Source organism: Mustelus asterias, chromosome 13 (assembly GCF_964213995.1).
Source record: "Mustelus asterias chromosome 13, sMusAst1.hap1.1, whole genome shotgun sequence".
Lineage (NCBI taxonomy): Eukaryota > Metazoa > Chordata > Chondrichthyes > Carcharhiniformes > Triakidae > Mustelus > Mustelus asterias.
In genome coordinates, this window is record NC_135813.1 from 91,686,978 (window position 1) to 91,710,224 (window position 23,247).

At 46.9% G+C, this 23,247-nt stretch overlaps 1 protein-coding gene across 1 annotated transcript in view; it reads right to left on the minus strand.

Annotated features, from left to right (window-relative positions):
- Positions 1-697: 697 nt before the first annotated feature.
- The window catches only part of slc7a4 (solute carrier family 7 member 4), a 40,109-nt gene continuing 17,559 nt past the window's right edge, over positions 698-23,247 (minus strand). The window contains exons 3-5 of the mRNA XM_078227260.1: positions 14,426-15,093; positions 7,880-7,988; positions 698-2,393 (exon numbers count right to left, since the gene is read on the minus strand). Coding sequence (XP_078083386.1) covers positions 2,203-2,393; positions 7,880-7,988; positions 14,426-15,093 — 968 coding nt within the window. The 3' untranslated portion in view covers positions 698-2,202. The remainder of the gene's footprint in view (positions 2,394-7,879; positions 7,989-14,425; positions 15,094-23,247) is intronic.

The following is a 23,247-nucleotide window of genomic DNA, read 5'->3' on the forward strand; positions in this document are numbered from 1 at the left end:
GCAGGCTTGCAAAGAGAAATAATGTGCAGGAGGGAACTGCAGAGTGGTCAGGAAGAGAAGAATAACGAACTACTGTGGAGAGAGGTGAAGAATTGTATTTGCCCTTCCTCTGCTGAGGCCATTAGGCCTGAGCCCAGCACAGGGAGCGTTGCTGTTTACATTGGCCTTCCCGCTCCGGTCTGCCTAAGGTTTCTGTGGAAAGTACTCCTCACCTCGACCCTCACTTACTCCACCAGGAGTAGGGGGAGGGAGGGAGGAGATATGCAGCCGGTGCCATCTCTAATTCCTCTTCATCACCTCTCACTGACTCACTGCGCCACCACTGCCCCTTTACCAATGCCCATGTGCTGCTTCTGGCTGTCCAGTGTTACAGAGAAGTGTGAAAGTGTACAATGTGGCTGATGGATTCCCCTGGCTTTGACTGTGGAGAAGCAGTGTAGGGCAATGGCAATGATTAGAACAATAGTGTGTTGCAAGCTGCCAAAGGGCGTGGAGGACGAATGAAGGGATGGGTAGGGGAGAAGGGTGAGGAGAGGGTAAACAAAGAGGTGGTGGGGAGAGAGTGGTGGTGGGGGGGGGGGGGGGGGGGGGAGGAGGTGGGGAAGGTGGCGAAAGGAGAGAGAAAGAATAGGGCTGTGACAGGGGTAGGGAGAGGAGGATAGAGAGGCTGGATAGAGAGCAAAAGGGGAGGGGAGAAGTTGAGGGTTGAGAATCATCATTCTTACATTAGGTAAGAGTGATGATCGGCAAATGGCCTGTGTAAAGTGGAAAGTCGGAAAATTGTAATGAGGGATGTGGGCAACAAAACTAATTTCAAGGAACTACAGATAATATCAGCTTTGAAAGTGTAAATGGATTGTTAACGGAGAGTGAGTTTGCCAATTGAGCCATTGTGAAGATCAGTCAGGCCACAGGGAGGCATGGTGGCACAGTGGTTGGCACTGCTCCCTCACAGCGCCAGGGACCCAGGTTCAATTCCGGCTTCGGGTCACTGTCTGTGCGGATTTTGCACATTCTCCCTGTGTCTGCATGGGTTTCCTTCGGGTGCTCCAGTTTCCTCCCACAGTCCGAAGATGTGTGGGTTAGATTGATTGGCCATGCTAAATTGATCCTAGTGTTAGGGGGATTTGCAGAGTAAATGTGTGGGGTTACAGGAATAGGGCCTTGGTGGGATTGTGGTCGGTGCAGATTTGATGGGCCGAATGGCCTCCTTCTGTACTGAATTCCATACACGGACCCCGGAAGGGTAGGGGGTTTTAGTTCAGATGGACAGCATGGTCGGTGCAGGCTTGGAGGGCCGAAGGGCCTGTTCCTGTGCTATAATTTTCTTTGTTCTTTTCTTTGTTCTATAAATGGTCCCTGGACTATATCATGTGTAAAGGATTTAAAATCCCTGAACTTCTATAGGCTCATGTGACAAGCATTCAATCATATCCATAAAATATACGCTGCCCCGTCAAATTTATGCTATACTGAATATTTCTCATATGAAGTAATGATATCACAACCTGCGTCGCCCTTTAGTACATAGCATGTTTCCTGAAAAGTGTTTTTTTTGCCTTCTCCACCTTTCCTCTACTGGATAAAAAGATGGAAAGAGAGAAATTGGCTCACATGACCAGATGGCACAAATAATAATTGGGGATGTACAGCAGATTTGGGCCTTTTCAATGCCATAGAAGGTTGTGGAGACCAGGTCATTGAGTGTATTTAAGACAGTGATCGATAGGTTCTTGAATGGTAAGGGGATCAAAGGTTACAGGGAAAAGGCAGGAGAATGGGGTTGAGAAACATATCAAATATGATTGAATAGCGAAGCAGACTAGATGGGCTGAATGGCCTAATTCTACTCCTATATCTTTTCGTCTTATGCTTCTGTATGAGTTTTTAATGAATTCATCTGACATTCCTCACTCTGCTGTGTTAGTGCAGATGGTTCCCCATTTACTTCAAACACATTAACATCTCCTTTCCCCTCCAGCTGGAAAAGAAACTAGCAGATGCTGTAAAAGATCATGGGTGAAACGAGAGGAGGCAACACATGTTCTCCAACAGCTAGGTGAAAACACTGTGATGTAGCTCGATCCCACTGCTCCTGGAATAACATCGACACGTGGAAGGTGGGGGTGGCAGGTGGCGGCGGGTGGGGGGTCGGGGGAGTTGGGGCTTCCTCCATCGAAGAGTGACTGGCCAAGCTTGCTACTATCTACTCACTTCTCCAGTCACTTCCGCCATGCCCATGTTGTCCTGCTGGTCTGGCTGGACGGTTTGGACAGTTTCCACCAAGCTGCCGCTAGGAAGGACAACGTAGCGGGCAACGACATTGCGAGGTTTTGGCTCCTTCAGGCTCTCCTTGCTGTGCCAGAGACCATAACCAAAATAGATGACAAGACCTGTCAATGGATGAGAGAGTGTTAGGAACTTCCAAAGTTGCTACGATTACCAACATTGATGGTTCTTCAATAATAATAAGATCTTGCATTTATAAAGCACCTTTAATGTGCTCAAATGTCCCACGCGTGCCTCACAGGTCAGGCAAAACCTAACCTGAAATCAGAGATATTGGAACAGCAGCTAAAGTCTGTCCGGTGTTGCCAGATCCTCTCCCCTAATACTGAATCACACATAGAATCAATCGTATGATAGCAATCTGATTGTAATTTGTCATATGGCTAAATTTCTGGAGGTTTACACTTGACAGACCTGCTGAATATTGGTGATATCTTCTCAATAATATAAAACACCTTTTTTCCACCTCCCCTTTCTCAAATTCGCCCATACCCTTTAGGAGATGGTGACTCTGGCACACATTCACACAGATTTAAGCTGGCTAATACTTGAAAAGAAAAAATATCATCGGATGAATAGGAAAGAGCAAGGACACATTAGATAGCCCTTTCGAAGAGTCAGCACAGGCAGATGGACTGAATGGTCTCCTTCCCTGCTGTATCAACCCTAATGCAATGACTTCCCACCCACACCGTTGGAGGTTTATATTCTATAATTTTCCATCTGCACATTTTAATTTAATTCTATCCTTACTTTCCTTGAAATAAGGAAATTGAGATAGGTTGTCATCGGACCATGGAAGATAGTCAGGAGTATAAGACAATAAAAATGTGCATTTATGTAGCACCTTTATTGTAGTAAAATGCCTCAAGACACCTCATAGGAGTGATTATCAAATATGGCTTGACACCGAGCCACAGATAACGATATGAAGACAGGTGACCAAAGGCTTGATCACAGAGATAAGTTTTAAGGAACGTCTTAAAAGGCAAAGGAGGAACTTGGTAGTGGAGCCAGTGGGCTGACGAATGGCAGATGGAGTTTAATTTAGACAAATGCGAGGTGATGCATTTTGGTAGATTGAACCAGGGCAGGACTTAGTTAATGGTAGGGCATTGGGGAGAGTTACAGGACAAAGGAATTTAGGGGTACATGTTCATAGCTCCTTGAAAGTAGAGTCACAGGTGGACAGAGTGGTGAAGAAGGCATTTGGCATGCTTAGTTTCATCGGTCAGAACATTGAATACAGGAGTTGGGACGTCTTGTTGAAGTTGTACAAGACATTGGTAAGGCCACATTTGGAATACTGTGTGCAATTCTGGTCACCCTATTATAGAAAGGATATTATTAAACTAGAAAGAGTGCAGAAAAGATTTACTAGGATGCTACCGGGACTTGATGGATTGAGTTATAAGGAGAGGCTGAATAGACTGGGACTTTTTTCTCTGGTACGTAGGAGGCTGAGGGGTGACCTTATAGAGGTCTATAAAATAATGAGGGGCATAGATCAGCTAGATAGTCAATATCTTTTCCCAAAGGTAGGGGAGTCTAAAACTAGAGGGCATAGGTTTAAGGTGAGCAGGGAGAGATACAAAAGTGTCCAGAGGGGCAATTGTTTCACACAGAGGGTGGTGAGTGTCTGGAATAAGCTGCCAGAGGTAGTAGTAGAGATGGGTACAATTTTGTCTTTTAAAAAGCATTTAGATAGTTACATGGGTACGATGGGTATAGAGGGATATGTGCCAAATGCGGGCAATTGGGATTAGCTTAGGGGTTTTAAACAAAAAAGGGCGGCATGGACAGATTGGGCCGAAGGGCCTGTTTCCATGCTGTAAACCTCTATGACTCTATGACTATGACTCTATGAGTGGGTTTGACATTGGCTTTTCAATATTCTTGATTCAACAACAGTCCAGCCTGAGAGATTGAAAGTCTCCTAGCTGGGTCAGTGGTAAGAATGGGCTTTCAGTTTCTAGTGGCTTTAGGCTCACAGTAGAAAGGCTGATCCAATTTGTCAAGGCCACACCATCAAGTGAGGGAAATGGGAATTGGGAGAGAAAGTCATGCTGTTTCCAGAGGGCGAGCTCTTCAAGGTCTAGGTCAGAGACACAATCCTGGGGCAGAGGGAGCTTTACTCCACATCTGGCTGTTCCAGAGTGCCTCATAATGACAGTGGGCGACCCAGTAATGGAAAGTCTTCTTTTCCCCAGCTTGACGAGGTAGCTAAATTTGTAATGTGGCTTCAAACTAACAAACGACAGGAGGGCAAAATGCACAGTCAAACTAATAAAGGAAAACATTAGGAGTGATGCCAAGAAATTCATTGCACAACATATGATCAAAACATGAGTTAGAATTCTGGGTTCAAAGAGCAAACATAATCCCGAGAACCATTTAACAAACAGCTGGAAAGAAGTGCATGGTTTTATTGCATGGATGAGCTAATATGGCCAAATACCCTTTCTAAGTTTATAAAATCTATTAGTGTCACAAGTAGGCTTACATTAACACTGCAATGAAGTTACTGTGAAAATCCCCTAGCCGCCACACTCCAGCGCCTGTTTGGGTACACTGAGGGAGAATTTAGCATGGCCAATGCACTTAACCAGCACGTCTTTCGGACTGTGGAAGAAACCGGAGCACCCGGAAGAAACCCATGCAGACACGGGGAGAACGTGCAGACTCCACACAGACAGTGACCCAAGACGGGAATCAAACCCAGGTCCCTGGCGCTGTGAGGCAGCGGTGCTAAGCATTGTGCCATCGTGCCGCCCCATACTTATTGCGTGAGTAATAAAGATTTTAAAAAACAGCTGAGGAGAGGATACCTGGGGGTATCAAACACAGTGGTTAGCACTGGCCTCACAGCGCCAGGGACCCAGGTTCGATTATGGCTTGAGTAACTGTGCGGAGTCTGCACGTTCTCCCCGCGGTTGCATGGGTTTCCTCCGGGTGCTCCGGTTTCCTCCCACAGTCCAAAGGACATGCTGGTTAGGTGCATTGGCCATGCTAAATTCTCCCTCAGTGTACCCGAACAGGCTCCAGAGTGTGGCAACTAGGGGATCTTCATGGTGAATTCATTGCAGTGTTAATGTAAGCCTAGTTGTGGCACTATTAAATAAATAAATTTAGGAAGGATGTGAAGGCATTAAAGAGGATGTGGAAAAGATTTACAAGAATGAGCCCAGAGTTGAGGGACTCCAGGTAGATGGATAGATTCGAGAAGGTGGGATTGCTCTCCTTGGGGTAAATGGTTATGCAAGATGAATATAACAGAAAAATAAAGATATTTTGTTACAGCTGTACAGGCATTGTACCATATCTGGATTACTGTGCACAGCGTTAATCTCCTTATTTTATGAAAGGATATAAATGCGTAAGAAGCAGTCCAGAGAAGGTTCACCCGACTGGTATCTTCGATGGGGTGGTCAGGGGGGTGGGGGGTGGACAGTGTTATCTTACAAGAATGATTGGTTGGGCCTGTATCCATTGGACTTTAGATGGTTGGGAGGTGATCTTATTGAGACTTATAAGATCCTGAGAGGACTTGACATGATGGATGCTGAGAGGATGTTTCCCCTTTTGGGAGTGACTAGAACCAGGGGACACAATGTAAAACTAAAGGGTCTCTCATTTATGTCTGAGGGGAATTTCACAGTAGCTTCATTGCGGTGTTAATGTAAGCCTTACTTGTGATTGATTAATAAATAAACTTTAAGATTAGGAGAATTTTTTTCTCTCAGCAGGTTGTGAATTTTTTGAACTCTCTTCTCCAAAGGGTGGCGGAGGCTGGGTCATTGAATATTTTTAAGGCAGAGCTGGATAGATTCTTGACGAACAAGGGAGTTGAAAGTTATCAGGGGTCGGTGGAATGTGGAATTGAGGCCACAATCAGATCAGCCATGATTGTATTGAATGGTAAAGCAGGTTTGAGGGGCCAAATGGCCTACACTTGCTCCTATTTCTTCTGTTATGTTCGGAGATGTTTGAGAGGAGATTTGATAGAAGTTTCAAAATCACTGGGGAGCAGATAGGGTGAACTAACATCCATTGGTGGAAGGGTCGAGAACAAAAGGACATTGATTTAAGATGAATGCCAAAAGGACTAAGGCGACATGAGGAGAAACAGAAATTATGCAGCGAATTGTGTTGCATTTACAGAAAGCTGGCATGGACAATAGGCTGAATGGCCTTCTTCATGATTTAACCAGCCTATGATTCATTGCTACTAAAAGGGGATAAATTGTTCCACATTGGTTTCTTTTTCTAAATGGAGGTCGGTCACCAGTGGTGCGCCCCAGGGATCTGTTCTGGGACCCTTGCCGTTTGTCATTTTCATAAATGACCTGGATGAGGAAGCGGAGGGATGGGTTGGTAAGTTTGCCGATGACACGAAGGTTGGTGGGGTTGTGGATAGTCTGGAGGGATGTCAGAAGTTACAGAGGGACATAGATAGGATGCAAGACTGGGCGGACAAGGGTGGCAGATGGACTTCAACCCAGATAAATGCGTATTGGTCCATTTTGGCAGGTCAAATGGGATGAAGGAGTACAATATAAAGGGAAAGACTCTTAGTACTGTAGAGGATCAGAAGGACCTTGGGTCCGGGTCCATAGAACTCTAAAATCGGCCCCACAGGTGGAGGAGGTGGTTAAGAAGGCATATGGTGTGCTGGCCTTTATCAATCGAGGGATTGAATTTAGGAGTCCTGGGATAATGATGCAGCTATATAAGACCCTCGTCAGACCCCACTTGGAGTACTGTGCTCAGTTCTGGTCGCCTCATTACAGGAAGGATGTGGGAAAGATTGAAAGGGTGCAGAGGCGATTTACCAGGATGTTGCCTGGATTGAGTGGCATGCCTTATGAGGATAGGCTGAGGGAGCTCGGTCTTTTCTCCTTGGAGAGACGTAGGATGAGAGGAGACCTAATAGCGGTATATAAGATGTTGAGAGGCATAGATCGGGTGGACTCTCAGAGGCTTTTTCCCAGGGTGGAAATGGCTGCTACGAGAGGACACAGGTTTAAGGTGCTGGGGGGTAGGTACAGGGGAAATGTTAGGGGTAAGTTTTTCACACAGAGGGTGGTGGGCGAGTGGAATCGGCTGCCGTCAGTGGTGGTGGAGGCAAACTCAATAGGGTCTTTTAAGAGACTCCTGGATGAGTATATGGGACTTAATAGGATGGAGGGTTATAGGTAGGCCTAAAAGGTAGGGATATGTTCGGCACAACTTGTGGGGCCGAAGGGCCTGTTTTGTGCTGTAGTTTTTCTATGTTTCTATGTTTCTTTCAAATAGTGAATTCCAGATCACAACAGGCGGAATAAAAACATTTCAGGCAATTCTACATGGCAAAAGGCGACAGTTCATATTTCACCATCAATTGTGTATTCATTACTCTTGATGGATTAGCAACAACTTTGTGATCCAGTGGTGGTGCGGAGAGCTGTACCGGAGCCTCCGATCGTTCTAACTATAGGTCAGGTTCCCCGGCCAATGACCTGCTAGTCAAGGGCAGCATTATATCAGAGGAACCTGGCAATGCCAATGCTCGGGTGAACGAATACATAGTTAAAAAATAACATTGTCATACCTATAGCTACCCAAACGGAAAACCTCACCCAGGTCAATAAGCTCAGCTTTAAGATCAGAAACACATTCAGTAAAATACTGATTCCAGGAACAAAGGGCACCAGTGGAACCTGCAAAGTGAAAAGTGGGAGAGGTCTGATCAGTGATACAATTCACCTTAATTTTTATTAACAATTACCACATCATCCTTTAACAAACTGATAGGCGAAATTGCAAGCCGTCTAAACCAGATGTCCGTAGCTCTCAAAACCAGTGTGCGCTCTGGTGGATCTCAGATTTGGAGGTGGGATCATTACGATTGGCCTCAGTGCCCTGAGGGAACAGTGCTTAATGTTCTCACCCGTGGATGTGGAGTCAAGTGGAGAACAAAGTCGCCATTGCACTACATTGCAGCTTTGACAAAGGGTCATCTGGACTCGAAACGTCAGCTCTTTTCTCTCCTTACAGATGTTGCCAGACCTGCTGAGATTTTCCAGCATTTTCTCTTTTGGTTTCACCACCGCAATGTCAGGCGTGTTGTTTCCCAGATGAAATTTAAAAAACCAAAGTTGCAACTGTCCCTTCAAGAGGTGGGGTGGCACGGTGGTTAGCACTGCTGCCTCACAGCGCCAGGGACCCGGGTTCGATTCCCGGCTTGGGTCACTGTCTGTGTGGAGTTTGCACGTTCTCCCCATGTCTGCGTGGGTTTCCTCCGGGTGCTCCGGTTTCCTCCCACAGTCCAAAGATGTGTGGGTTAGGTGGATTGGCCATGCTAAATTGCCCCTTATTGTCAGGGGAACTAGCTATGGTAAATGCATGGCGTTATGGGGATGGGGTCTGGGTGGGATTGGGGTCGGTGCAGACTCGATGGGCCGAATGGCCTCCTTCTCCACTGTAGGAATTCTAAATTCTAAGTCATCTCATTGAATGTTTTTAAGGCAAGGATATGTTAAATTTTTGAACAATAAAGGAATTAAGGGTTATGGTGAGTGGGCGGGTAAGTGGAGTCCATGAAAAGATCAGCCATGATCGGATTAAATGGCGGAGCAGGTTCGAGGGGCCAGATGGCCTACTCCTGCTCCTGGTCCTTATATTCTTATGTTCTCATGAAATCCTATTTTTTAAACAAGGGAGTTCTCTCTGATGTCCTGGCCAATATTCAACCGGTAATCAATATTTTAAAATCAGAATAACTGGTCGTTGTCACATTGCTTGTGGGACATTGCTGTGTTTTTAAATCTTCGTTCATGGGATGTGAGTGTCGGAGGCTAGGCCTGCATTTATTGTCCATCCCTAATCATCCTCGGGAATGGGGTGGCGAACTACCTTCTTGAACCTTTGTGGAGTAAGTCCAGAAATTTGACCTGGTGACACTGAATGAACAATATTTTGACTGCTGTATTTCCTACATTTCAGCAATAACTGCACTTCAAAACCTTGTAGGATAACATAAGTTCGCAAAAGGGGTGGCGCGGTGGCACAGTGGCTAGCACTGCTGCCTCACAGCATCAGGGACCCGGGTTCAATTCCGGCCTTGGGTGGCTGTGTGTGTGGAGTCTGCACGTTCTCCCCGTGTCTGTGTGGGTTTCCTCCGGGTGCTCCGGTTTCCTCCCACAATCCAAAGATGTGCAGGTTAGGTGGATTGGCCACGGGAAATGTGTGGGGTCACGAGGGTAGGGTGGGGGAACAGGGCCTGGGTAACATACTCTGTCAGAGAGCTGGTGCAGACATGATGGGCCAAATGGCCTCTTCTGCATTATAGGGATTCTATGATTCTATGAAAGGCCCTCCTTTATGCAGGATAAAGGGGCATGGGGAGCAGGCACGAAAGTGGAGTTAAGATCAGGATAAGATCATAAGGTTCAATAAGGTCCCCCATGCAAGGCTTCTAGAAAAAGTGAGAGGCATGGGATCCAAGGGGCTGCTGCCCAGTGGATCCAGAACTGGCTTGCCCAAAGGAGGCAGAGAGTGGGGATAGATGGGTCTTTTTTTAAATGGAGGTCGGTCACCAGTGGTGTGCCCCAGGGATCTGTTCTGGGATCCTTGCTGTTTGTCATTTTCATAAATGACCTGGATGAGGAAGCGGAGGGATGGGTTGGTAAGTTTGCCGATGACACGAAGGTTGGTGGGGTTGTGGATAGTCTGGAGGGATGTCAGAAGTTACAGAGGGACATAGATAGGATGCAAGACTGGGCGGACAACCCAGATAAATGCGTCGTGGTCCATTTTGGTAGGTCAAATGGGATGAAGGAGTACAATATAAAGGGAAAGACTCTTAGTACTATAGAGGATCAGAAGGACCTTGGGGTCCGGGTCCATAGGACTCTAAAATCGGCCCCGCAGGTGGGGGAGGTGGTTAAGAAGGCGTATGGTGTGCTGGCCTTTATCAATCGAGGGATTGAGTTTAGGAGTCCTGGGATAATGATGCAGCTATATAAGACCCTCATCAGACCCCACTTGGAGTACTGTGCTCAGTTCTGGTCGCCTCACTATAGGAAGGATGTGGAAAAGATTGAAAGGGTGGAGAGGAGATTTACAAGGATGTTGCCTGGCTTGAGTGGCATACCTTATGAGGATAGGCTGAGGGAGCTCGGTCTTTTCTCCTTGGAGAGACGAAGGATGAGAGGAGACCTAATAGAGGTGTATAAGATGTTGAGAGGCATAGATCGGGTGGACTCACAGAGGCTTTTTCCCAGGGTGGAAATGTCTGCTACGAGAGGACACAGGTTTAAGGTGCTGGGGGGTAGATACAGGGGAGATGTTAGGGGTAAGTTTTTCACACAGAGGGTGGTGGGCGAGTGGAATCGGCTGCCGTCAGTGGTGGTGGAGGCGAACTCAATAGGGTCTTTTAAGAGACTCCTGGATGAGTACATGGAGCTTAATAGGATGGAGGGTTATAGGTAGGTCTAGAAGGTAGGGATGTGTTCGGCACAACTTGTGGGTCGAAGGGCCTGTTTGTGCTGTAGTTTTTCTATGTTTCTAAGATCAGCCATGATCATATTAAATGGCAGAACAGGCTCAAAGGGCTGAATTGCCCCCTCTGCTTCCAATTCCTTTCTTTTATAAAAGTAGTCCCTTCTTCTCCTTCTGGGATAGAAAAAGAGGGAAGTGGTCAAGATTCCGCTGAATGCTTTCCAATGAGTCAATTTGGAAAGTGCTTGTGGGAGCAGGTTTGTGCTTGTCTGTGTTAAGTTCTTGTATAGTCAAATAACCTGTCAGTAGCCATTTGATTGATGGCAGCAACAAGAATGGCCACCTGGAATCAGGTGGCAGAGTCTGACTGTAACATATGTAATCTTGTCCCACAGTCAGAAGAGAGAAAGCTGGGTAAGAGGGAGTGGACAAAATAAGTTAACTTTAATCAAAGAAACATGGAAGTGCAGAAGGAGGAGCCTAGGGTAGGGTGTGTAGATATTCTGGGTCATGTCGATATCAAAAGGGAGAAGGTATTGGGCATCTTAAAAACATTAAAGTGGATAAGTCCCCAGGGCCAGATGGGATCTATCCCAGAATACTGAGGGAGGCAAGGGCGGAAATTGCTGGGGCCTTGACAGAAATCTTTGTATCCTCACTGGCTACAGGTGAAATTCCAGAGGACCGGAGGATAGCCAATGTTGTTCCATTGTTTAAGAAGGACAGCAGGGATAATCCAGGAAGTAATAGGCCGGTGAGCCTTATGTCAGTGGTTGGGGAATTATTGGAAATGATTCTTAAGGACAGGATTTACTCACATTTGGAAACAAATGGACTTATTAGTGATAGAGAGCACGGTTTTGTGAAGGGGAGGTCGTGTCTCACTAACTTGATCGAGTTTTTCGAGGAAGTGACGAAGATAATAGATGAGGGGAAGGCAGTGGATGTTGTTCATGTGGACTTCAGTAAGGCCTTTGAGTGTTGTTGGAAATGCACTAATCCAGGCAAGTGGAGATTATTCTATCACACTCCAGACTTGTGCCTTGTAGGTGGTAAAGAAGCTTTGGGGAGTCTATTAAATCTGTAACCATCACACATTCCAGTTCATAACTACAGGCTGTGTTAAAAAAATCCTCTCATTTAGCCATTATTTATTTTACTAATTATCTTATATCTGTGCACTTTGGTTGCTGACCTGCCTACCAACGGAAATAGTGGGGGCGATTCTCCCAAAAAGTACTGAATTGGCGGGAAAACTGTTCTAGATCCCGACTGTTTTGTCAGTTCAGCTTCTCACCTGAATCTCCGCACTCTGTGCACTGCAGAGGAACCAGTCGTGAATCTCATTAAAAACCCGGGGGGGCGGTGGAGCCTCTTCACGCCGGAGTTTGACAGTTCTGGAACTCTGCACATGCGCAGTGACTCCGATCTGTCAGTCTCCCCGTTTGCTGGCCAGCCCGATCACTGGCCGGCACGGGACCCTACAGTGCTGCCCCTCCAGCCACCGCCCCACGGCCTGATCACGGCCCCCACAACAATTCCCGGGCCAGCCCTGACCCACCCCCTGTCCCGGAGCGCCCAGATGTCCAGCCCATACCTCCAGCAGTAGCAATGGCCCCATCCCCCTCACCTCGGCAGACCCCCCCCTCCCCCGGGAGCCAGGTCCCCCTGGCAGACCACCCCCCCCCCTCACATCCCCCCCGCCGACATCCCCCTCCCCCCCCCAGCCCGCCCCGATCGCTGGCCTCTCTCCAGCCCAGACCGATTGCCATGCAGGGTGGCAATGGGACCGCCCCACCCCCACCGATCAGCCCTAGGCCCTGCCCATAATAGGCCCCACCCCCTTGGCACTGCCCGATGCCCGATGGGCAGTGCCATGGTACCCCCTGGACATGGGCATATTGCCACTTGGGCAGTGCCAGGGGGGCACAGGCTGGTACTGCCAGGATGCCCATGCCCAGGGGGCATCACTACCCCGCCGCCCGACCCACTGGGGGACCCCGATTGCCCCCTCCTTCATTCCGGCGGGGTCTCCCGCTAATTCCCCAAACGTGGAGAGCTACTCTAAACCCCGCTGGAATGAAGTACTCCAGGCGGGGTGGGAGATTCAATCGGGCCCGGCAAGTTCCTGATAATCACATGCAAAACATATTTAAACTACATTATAAAAATATTCAAATCACTTACCTGCCTTCCCGCTGGTTACCAATGTGGTGTGGTCTCTAACTGTTTGCCGGCTCTGGGAGGTGCGCATGCATTCCTGGTGCATGCGCAAATCCTGGAAAAAGGCCGACGATGCGTATCTCCCAGCCCGACCCACTAGAAAGGTTGCGGGTCGCGATGGGAGAATTGCCCCCAGTATCTCCTTCTCTGCTCTCTTAAAACCCCTCAAAATATTCAGGGGCGGCACAGCGGTTACCAATGCTGCCTCACAGCGCCAGGGACCTAATTTCGACTCCTGGCTTGGGTCACTGTCTGTGTGGAGTTTGCCCGTTCTCCCCCGTGTCTGCGTGGGTTTCCTCTGGGTGCTCCGGTTTCCTCCCACAGTCCAAAGATGCGCGGGTTAGGTTGATTGGCCATTCTAAGTTGACCCTAGTGTCAGGGGTTTAGCAGGGTAAATACGTGGGGTTACGGGAATAGGGTGGGATTGTGGTTGGTGCAGACTCGATGGGCCGAATGGCCTCCTTCTGCACTCAGCAGTTTTCTTGGCAGCAGGGTGCGACTCAGCATTCGCTGCTGGCAGAATCTTCTGGTCGCCTTGCTGTCAATGGTAATTCCCATTGAAGCCAGCCCACACTGCCAGGAAACCCACGGCAGAGGGCACGCTGGCAGCGAGACCACAGAATCCCACTGGTGTGAACGGCCGGAGAATTCCAGACTAACTCTCCCCTTAACCTACCTTGCTGTCCAAAGAACATGCATTAATCTCACCATGCCAAAGAGCTTCTCAATTGATTTCCCCTTTGCTTTATTTTCAGAGTGTAATGATGAACAGTTATCCAGGTGCACAGAAACGGTTCACTACTAACCTTCACACTTGATGCTCTGGAACCTCTCCATTCACATGTTCTTAGAGTTAATAGACGGACAACCATGCAATGCAAGCACAATTCTGAAATTGGTCGTTCTTCGTTCTTTAGCCATTTTTTGCCTCTCATCCAGTTGGATTTTATCTGAAAATGACTCAAAGTCTTTCAGAATTGTGGACGGCACGGTGGCACAGTGGTTAGCACTGCTGCCTCACAGCGCCAGTGACCTGGGTTCGATTCCCGGCTTGGGACACTGTCTGTGTGGAGTTTGCGCACTCTCCCCGTGTCGGCGTGGGTTTCCTCCGGGTGCTCCGATTTCCTCCCACACTCCAAAGATGCGCGGGGTTAGGTGGGTTGGTCATGCTAAAATCCCCCTTAGTGTCGGGGGACTAGCTAGGGTAAATGCATGGGGTTATGGGGATAGGGCCTGGGTGGGATTGTGGTCGGCGCAGATGCGATGGGCTGAATGGCCTCCTGCTGCCCTGTAGGGATTCTATGATTCTATAAATCCAGACCTCCAGTCTTTAGTTTATGCCACACTCTGCTGTAACTAAGCTCAACGGTGACCGGGATCCCCCAACTGAAAAATATATTCCATTCCTGAGTTCTAACATGCAAGGACCCACCTGAAAGGTAGTCAATTTCTGGTGCTGTTCATGAATCCAGATGAGAAGCAAGCTGAGGAGAAACCCAGTCGCAAAGAGCACGATGAACAGAATATAAGCCCACAGGGGAAGGTGGAGATGACTGATTCCAAACGTCGTGATGCAGCCCAGGCAGATTGAGCAGAGCACCAGAGAGACAACAGCCACCACCACTACCTCACCGGGGATGAAACCACCAAAGAAATGTAAATAAGGCTCGAAGGAGGACCTCAGTTGGCCGGGCCCCCTCCGTTCTTTGGCCACTTTTTGCCTCTCCACCAGCTGGAGTTTATCTGAAAATGACTCATATTCTTTCAGCCCAGGCACATCCTGGGCCTGAGGGCTTTGGCTGGGCTGGACTGACTCCGAGCGGTTTATTTTGTCTGTCTGGTAGCGGAGCAGGATGATACTAGCAGCGACAAACGTGTAGGCCAGCAGTGTACCGATGGATAGGAACTGCACCAGGGACTGCAAGTCAAACACCAGCGCCAAGATGGCCATCAGGATCCCAAACACTATGATGCCAACCACGGGGACCTTGGTGACTGGGTTCACCCGCGCAAATATATTGAAGAGCAGACCATCTTCGGACATGGCATACGCAATCCGGGGCACAGAAAACAGGTTGCAGAGGATCACCGTGTTCATTGCTTGAATATAAGTGGAAAAACAATAAAAATAATCAAAAAGACGTATCAAGAGTGGCAACGTCTAATCATTTTAACATAGAAAATAAGAGCAGGGGCAGGCCATTCGGCCCTTCAAGCCTGCTCCGCCATTCAACATGTTCCTCCTCTCATCCCATTTTATTCTTATGCTGCCTTGAAGGTGGTGACTTAGGTTGTCCAACAGACACCATTCAGTCCACAATACCTCAATCAAGATCTGCATGAGAATAAATACACCAAAGCTTATTTATTAGTGATGCAACTAGGCTTCCCCGTGTCTGCTTACATGCAGACACGGGGAAAATATGCAAACTCCACACAGACAGTGACCTAAGCCAGGAATCGAACCTGGGTCCCTGGCGCTGTGAGGCAACAGTATATCTTCACCATATCCAGAGTTCAGAAATCGGAAGTGGAAAGAGACTTGGGAGTCCTGGCTCAAGATTCTCATAAGGTTAACTTGCAGGTTGAGTTGGTTGTTAAGAAAGCAAATGAGGCAGCAGGGCTGACCACTGTGCCACCGTGCCGCCTCTTGCTCCTCTTGTGGGTGTCAACAGAATCATGGGTCATTGTTTAAAATTAGGGGTCACCCTTTTAGGACAGAGATGAGAAGATTTATTTTCTCTCAGAAGGATGTGTGACTTTGTAACTCTGCCTCAGAAGGTAGTGGAGGCAGGATCGTTGAATATCTTTCAGGTGGAGGTAAATAGATTCTTGTTAATTGGGAGTACCTGGAATGTGGAATTAGCAACACAAACAGTTCAGCCAGGATCTTATTTAATGACGGAGCAGGTTTGAGGGGCTGAATGGCCTACTTCTGCTCCTATTTCATATGTTCTTACAAACAGTGACCACTAGTTCTAGATTCTTCCACAAGAGAAAACATCCCCTCCATATCCACTCTATCAAGATCACTCAGGATCTTGAAGGTTTCAATCAAGTCACCTCTTCCTCATCTAAACTCCAGTGGATACAAGCTTAATGTGTCCACTCATCCTTCATGTGACTAGATTAGTTTAATAAACCTCCACTGCTACTGACACATTTACATCTTTCCTTAGGTAAGGAGACCAATATTGTACACAATACTACAGATGTGGTGTCATCAATGCCCTGTTCAACTCAAGCATAAACTCCCTACGATTGTATTCAATTCCCTTCACAATAAACAATAACATTCTATTAGCTTTCCTAATTACTTGCTGTACCTGCATACTAGCATTTTGTGATTCATGCACTAGGACGACCAGATCCCTCTGAATCTCAGAGCTCTACAATCTCTCACCATTTAGATAAACATAGAATTACAGAAAATAGAGGTGGCAGTGGGCCATTTGGCCCTTCTAGCCTGCTCCATGATTCATTATGATCATGGTTGATCATCCAGGATGTTTATCTTTTATTCTCCCTGCCAAAATGGGCAATTTCACACTTGCCCACATTCTACTCCATTTGTCAAATCTTTGCCGCTTACTTCACCTGTAGCTTCCTCACGTCCTCTCCTCAACTTACTTTCCTACCTACCTTTGTGTCGTCAGCAAATTTAGCAACTCCCATACCTTCAGTCCCTCCATCCAAGCCATTTATTTAAATTGTAAAAAGTTGAGGTCCCAGCACTGATCCCTGGTATGGAAGCTTGGAACTCTCCAATGCAAGCAACTTTTGATACTTGCTCAAATGTTAATTTTAAATCTGAGATTGACAGATTTTTGTTTATCAGAAGTATTTAAGCGATATGAGGCAAAGGTGGCCCCATGGAGTTGGGTTGTAGACCAGCCATGGTCAAGGTTGCAACAGGCTTGAGGGCCACCCCTGTTCCCAGGAATTATTCAGTGGTACAAATAAAAACAGCTGGAATTTTACCACCCCACTTGCCACGGGAATCGGAGCAGGCGAGGGGCAGAGCATGGGAACGTCCATTGACCCCGGGCAGGATTTTACGGTTTCGGGACGAGCAAGGCCGTAAAATCCCGCCCCACATCTCCAATGTCCAGTCATTTAGAAACATGGAATGACAACAACACAGAAGACCAATCGGCCTGTAATGTCCATTCCAGCTACTCAGTCCCACACTCCCCACCTTTCCAAGTAGCACTGTCATTTTTTTTCTCTTCAGTTAATTGTCCAATTCCCTATTGAAAGCCACGATTGAATCTGCCTCCCCCACATTCTTGGGCAGTGTCTTCCACATTCTAACTGCTTGCTGCACAGAAATATTCTTCCTTCTGGTCCTTTGGCCAATCACCCCGTGCCTCTGACTCCCGTGAGTGTAATGACATTAACGAGATCTACCTCAAATATGAGCTCCCTGATTCAGGCAGTTAATACTGTCCAATCTGGGAGCCCGGCAGAGGTATATAATGTGGAGTGCCCCGCACTCAGGGATGTGTACCCTGTACTGGGAAGGACCTGTTTGAGTATTATTAACAAGGGGAGGCAATGGCCTAGTGGTATTATCATTAGACTATTCATACAGAAACTCAAGTAATGTTCTGGGGCCCCAGGTTCGAATCCCGCCACGGCAGGTTTGAATTCAATAAAAAATATCTGGAATTAAGAATCCGCTGATGACCATGAAACCATTGTCGATTGTCGGAAAAACCCATCTGGTTCACTAATGTCCTTTAATGACCTTACCTTGTCTGGCCTACATGTGACTGCAGAGCCACAGCAATGTGGTTGACTCTCAAATGCCCCTTGGGCAACTAGGGTTGGGCAATAAATGCTGGCCAGCCAGCAACGCCCATGTCCCATGAATGAATTTTTAAAAATTGTTTTTAAACTTGTAAATAAATCAGGATTTGATGAAGGGATACCAGCCTTGTGGGTGTTATTTCAGCGAGCATTAGTGTGACAAAGCTAACTCAGCCTCAGAGAATCAGAGCTTGGTCTCTCCTTGGGTTCGTATACAGGCAGGATTTTATCAGGAGTTACAACAGAGTCTGCTGTCTTTCTCTATCCCTCGCCCACATACACAGTAGCCATGGAGATTTTTAAGGTAGAGGTGAATAGAATCTTGATAAGTATGAGGGAGAAAGGTTATTGGGGGTGGGGAGGTAGGTGGAAATGTGGTGGTGGGGGAGGTTACAATGCGATCAGCCATGATCTTATTGAATGGCGGAGCAGGCTCGAGGGGCGGTGTGGCTCCTAAGCCATACATTCATACGCAGGGGGTGCAAAAGCCATTTACTAGAACGGTAGCTGGGATGAGGGACTTCAGTCATGTGGAGAGAGTAGAGGAGCTAGGATTGCAGCAGAGAAGACTCATGGGGGATTTAATGAGGATATTCAGAGTTATGAAGGATTTTATCAGAGTTGATAGAGAGAGAAAAACTGTTTCCAGAGGCAGGAAAGTTAACAAGTGGAGGACACAGATTCAGATCATTACAAAAGAACAGGAATTGGGGTGGTGCAAGGGGATGTCAAGACCCTTTACTTGGAAAGATGTGCTGGTTCGGTGCATTGACCCAAACAGGTGCCGGAGTGTGGCGACTACGGGATTTTCACATTAACTTAATTGCAGTGTTAATGTAAGCCTACTTGCGACACTAATAAATAAACATTAAACATTTCATGATCTGGAATGCGCTATCTGAAAATGTGGTTGAGTTAGATGCAATAGAGGACAGCACGGTGGCACAGTGGTTAGCACTGCTGCCTCACAGCGCCAGGGACCTGGGTTCGATTCCCGGCTTGGGTCACTGTCCACGTGGAGTCTGCACGTTCTCCCCGTGTCTGCGTGGGTTTCCTCCGGGTGCTCCGGTTTCCTCCCACAGTCCAAAAGACATGCTATTTCGGTGCATTGGCCATGCTAAATTCTCCCTCAGTGTACCCGAACAGGTGCTGGAGTGTTGCGACTAGGGGATTTTCACAGTAACTTTATAGAGGTAGATTATTCATAGAATCCTACAGTGCAGAAGGAGGCCATCTGTCCCATTGAGTTTGCACCGACCACAATCCCACTCAGGTCCTATCCCCATAACCCCATGCATTTACCCTAGTGAGTTCCCGTGACATTAAGGGGCAATTTAGCATGGCCAATCAATCTAACCGCACATCTTTGGACTGTGGAAGGAAACTGGAGCATCCGGAGGGAACCCACGCAGATACAGGGAGAATATGCAAACTCCACACAGACAATGACTGCAACTTCATTGCAGTGTTAATGTAAGCGTACTTGTGACACTAATAAACCTTAAACTTAGTAACTTTCAAAAGACATTGGATAAACATGTGTGAAAGAAATAGTTTCAGGGCTTTCGGAATAGCACAAGAGTGAAACTAATTGGATATTTCTTTGAAAGGAGGAGCACAGGCACACTGGGACGAATGGCCTCCTGCATGATTCTATAACTTGTTCTACTCTATTTCTGCCCTCACTGTAATCAGATAACCTCAGCACAGAGGGGGCTTTCTTGGCTTGTACAGTTCAATGGCTGCACCACTGAACCATTAAGATGCAGACAGACATCCAACTGTTTTAATAATTAGTTCCTGAAACGTTCCTCAATTTCAATTACACAAACAATGTCTGCCTTATCTCTATCACAGGCCGGAACTCTTTGGTCATTCACAATGATGGGATCTTCCAGCCCCACCGATGGCACACTCCTGCCACGGGTTGCATTCAACAGGAAACCACAATGACAACGGCGGGGCCGGAAGTTCCTGCCACTGGCAATGGTGGGTTGTGTGGAAATCTTATCCATTGTTTCAACACATCATATGACCTAGGTCCATTGGCCATGCTACATTCTCCCTCAGTGTACCCGTACAGGTGCCGGAGCGTGGCAACTAGGGGATTTTCACGGTAACTTCATTGCAGACCTGCTTGTGACACTAATAAATAAACTACATTTTGTTATATGTTTTATATCTTGGATCAATCCAGGGTGAGATGGCATTCTGATAATACTGTTGGACTAGTCGCCCAGAGGCCTGGAATGCTTGAAACATGCGTTTAAATCTCACCAGGGTAGCTGGGAGGATTGAAATGCAATTAATTAATAAATCGGGAATAAAATACTAATTTCTTTCATAACGACCATGAAATTACCAAATTGCTGTAAAAACCCTCTGCTCTTTATTCATTTGTGGGACATGGGTCTCATTGGCAGGCCAACATTTATTGCCCATCCCTAGTTGCCCTTCGGTCACTAATGTCCTTCAGGGAAGAACATTCTTTCCTGGTCTGGCCAACATGTGACTCTGAAATGGCCCAGCAGGTCAGTAGCAAGGTGCACAGTGGTTAGCACTGCTGCCTCAAGGCACCAGTGACCCGGGTTCGATTCCCGCCTTGGGTGACTGTCTGTGTGGAGTTTGCACGTTCTCCCCGTGTCTACGTGGGTTTCCTCTAGGTGCTCCGGTTTCCTCTCACAGTCCAAAGATGTGCAGGTTTGGTGCATTGGCCAAGCTAAATTGCCCCTTAGTTTCCCAAGATGTGTAGGTTAGTTGGATTAATGGTAAATGTGCAGGGTTATAGGGATGTAGCAGCTTTCGGAGAGTCTGTGCAGGCTCAATTGGCTGAATGGCCTCCTTCTGTAGGGATTCTATATCTTTTTCTAACTGCTACAGAAAAAAGTACTGTGGCTCTACCCACACCACATGGATGTGGTGGTTCATGAAGGTGGCTCACCATCACCCTTTCAAGGGCAAGTAGGGATGGATAATAAACACTGGCATTGCTCACACTCCAAGAATGTTATTTTTAAAATAGTATATGGTGAGGCAATAGAATTGTCAATAACAAAATAATGCACAGCAACTTTATGTATGCTGGGCCAGTGTTGTACCTTAAACCTTAGCGTCGATAACATAACTTGCATTGGTTTGGGGGTTTTACTGAAGTGAGATGGCCCAAAGTGCTTCACAGGAATGTAATCAGATAAAAATGTAACATTGAGCTAAACAAGGAGACGCTGGGAAAAGACGAAGGAGATAATTGAATTAGAGGCAGTTCAGGGAAAGGTCACTCGACTCATTTCTTGGTTGAAGAGCTTTTGTGTGAGGAAAGGTTGAGTAGATTGGGCCTATACCCATTGGAGTTTGGAAGAATTAAAGCTGATCTTTTTGAAACCTCCAAGATCCCGAGGGGACTTGACAATTTGAATGCCGAGGGGTTGATTCCCCTTGTGGGGAAGTCCAGAAATAGGGGACACAGTTTAAAATAAGAATCCTCCCTTTCGAAACAGAGATTAGAAGAATTCTTTTTCTCTCAGGGGATCGTTAAGTCTGTGGAATTCTCTTCCCCGGAGAGCAGTGAAGCTGGATCGTTGAATAAATCCAAGGCTGAGTGGGGCAGCTTTTTGATGTTGTTTGTTATATTCTTAAATTATACAGATGAGAACTTGGGGGGAATGATAAACAAGCTTGCAGATGGCACCAAGGTTGGTAGGATGATTAATGGTGAAGAAGAGTGTCGTAGATTAGGGGATGAAATAGATGGGTTGGTCAGATGCGCAGAGCAGTGGCAGATGGCATTTAACCCTGATAAGTGTGAGGTGGTGCACTTTGGAACAAGACAAGGGAGTATTTAATGAATGGCAGGACACTAGGAAGCTCAGAGGGGCAGATGAATCTTGGGGTACTTATTTACAGATCCCCGCAGACAGGAAAAAAGCAAATTGCTGTGGATGCTGGAATCTGAAACCGAAAGAAAAAATGCTGGAAAATCTCAGCAGGTCTGGCAGCATCTGGAAGGAGAGAAAAGAGCTGATGTTTCCAGTCCAGATGACCCTTTGTCAAAGTTCACACAGTAACAACTTACTGTTCCTCTGAGCTTCCTAGTGTCCTGCCATTCATTATATACTCCCTTGTCTTGTTACTCCTTCCAAAGCTTTAGCAAAGGGTCAACAGGACTCAAAACGTCAGCTCTTTTCTCTCCTTACAGATGCTGCCAGAACTGCTGAGATTTTCCAGCATTTTCTCTTTTGGTCCCACAGACAGGAAAGTGGAGTTGAGGCCACAATAAAATCAGCCATGACCTTATGTGGTGAACCATCATTGGTTCCCACTGGATAGTGCTGAGCCAGGGGCTGGCCAGGACTACAAGGATGTACATATGTTACTGTTGGGTTGTGCTATTGTTGCTGTTGGGTTAGGGTGGGGTTGTTACACCTTTGTACTGTAGTGTTGTGGCACATCCCAGTGGGGCTCCGCCTCCTGGGAGAGGTATAAGAGTCCCTGCTCTGGTAGGGACTCTGGTAGCTTCGTTAACAGTAAATAAAAGCCTTTCATTTACTGAGCTTCAAGCCTCGTGTCTGAATAGCGCATCACCTTATCAAATGGTGGAGCGGGCTCCAGGGCCTGAGTGGTCTACTTCTTGCGTGACAAATCTTGGTCAGATCTTCAGGAAGGTCTTAAAGGAGGAGAGAAAGAGATGGAGAGGCAGAGGGGTTTAGAGAGGTCAAAAGTTGGTTGTTACCCTGTGGATGTTAGCTGGCAAAAACTTTCATCTTTTACTGAGCAGACGTAAGAGGATAAAGTTGATTGGGAACAGGATTTGATCATCTAAAATAGCTCTAGTCCATCAAGAGTGGATTGTTCATTGTGAAACATTGCAAGGTTAATTGCCTGTCTGTTACCATCTAAAGCTCTTCACTGTGCTGTGCATGTCCACATGAAACAATATTGTCCAGAATATGTCATATTCTTACAATCAAATAATCAACGTCAGATTTTTCTAGCACAGTATTTCTTCTGGTAGAAATCTGCAGTTGACCATACTTCTACCAGATGAATAAAATCACTATTTTATTAATTGTTTCATGATAAGTCTTCCTGGGCATATTGTTCATTCATTTCTCCTCATGTCTAAGCATCCCTATTTTATAATGTTTTTCCTATAGGGTGGCACAGTGGTTAGCACTGCTGCCTCACAGTGCCAGGGACCTGAGTTCGATTCCCAGTTTGGGTCACTGGCTATGCGGAGCCTGCACGTTCTCCCCGTGTCTGCATGGGTTTCTTCCGGGTGCTCCGATTTCCTCCCGCAATCCGAAAGACGTGCTGGTTGGGTGCATTGGCCGTGCTAAATTCTCCCTCAGTGTACCCGAACAGGTGCCAGAGTGTGGCAACTAGGGGAATTTCACAGTAACTTCATTGCAGTGATAATGTAAGTCTACTTGTGACACTAATAAA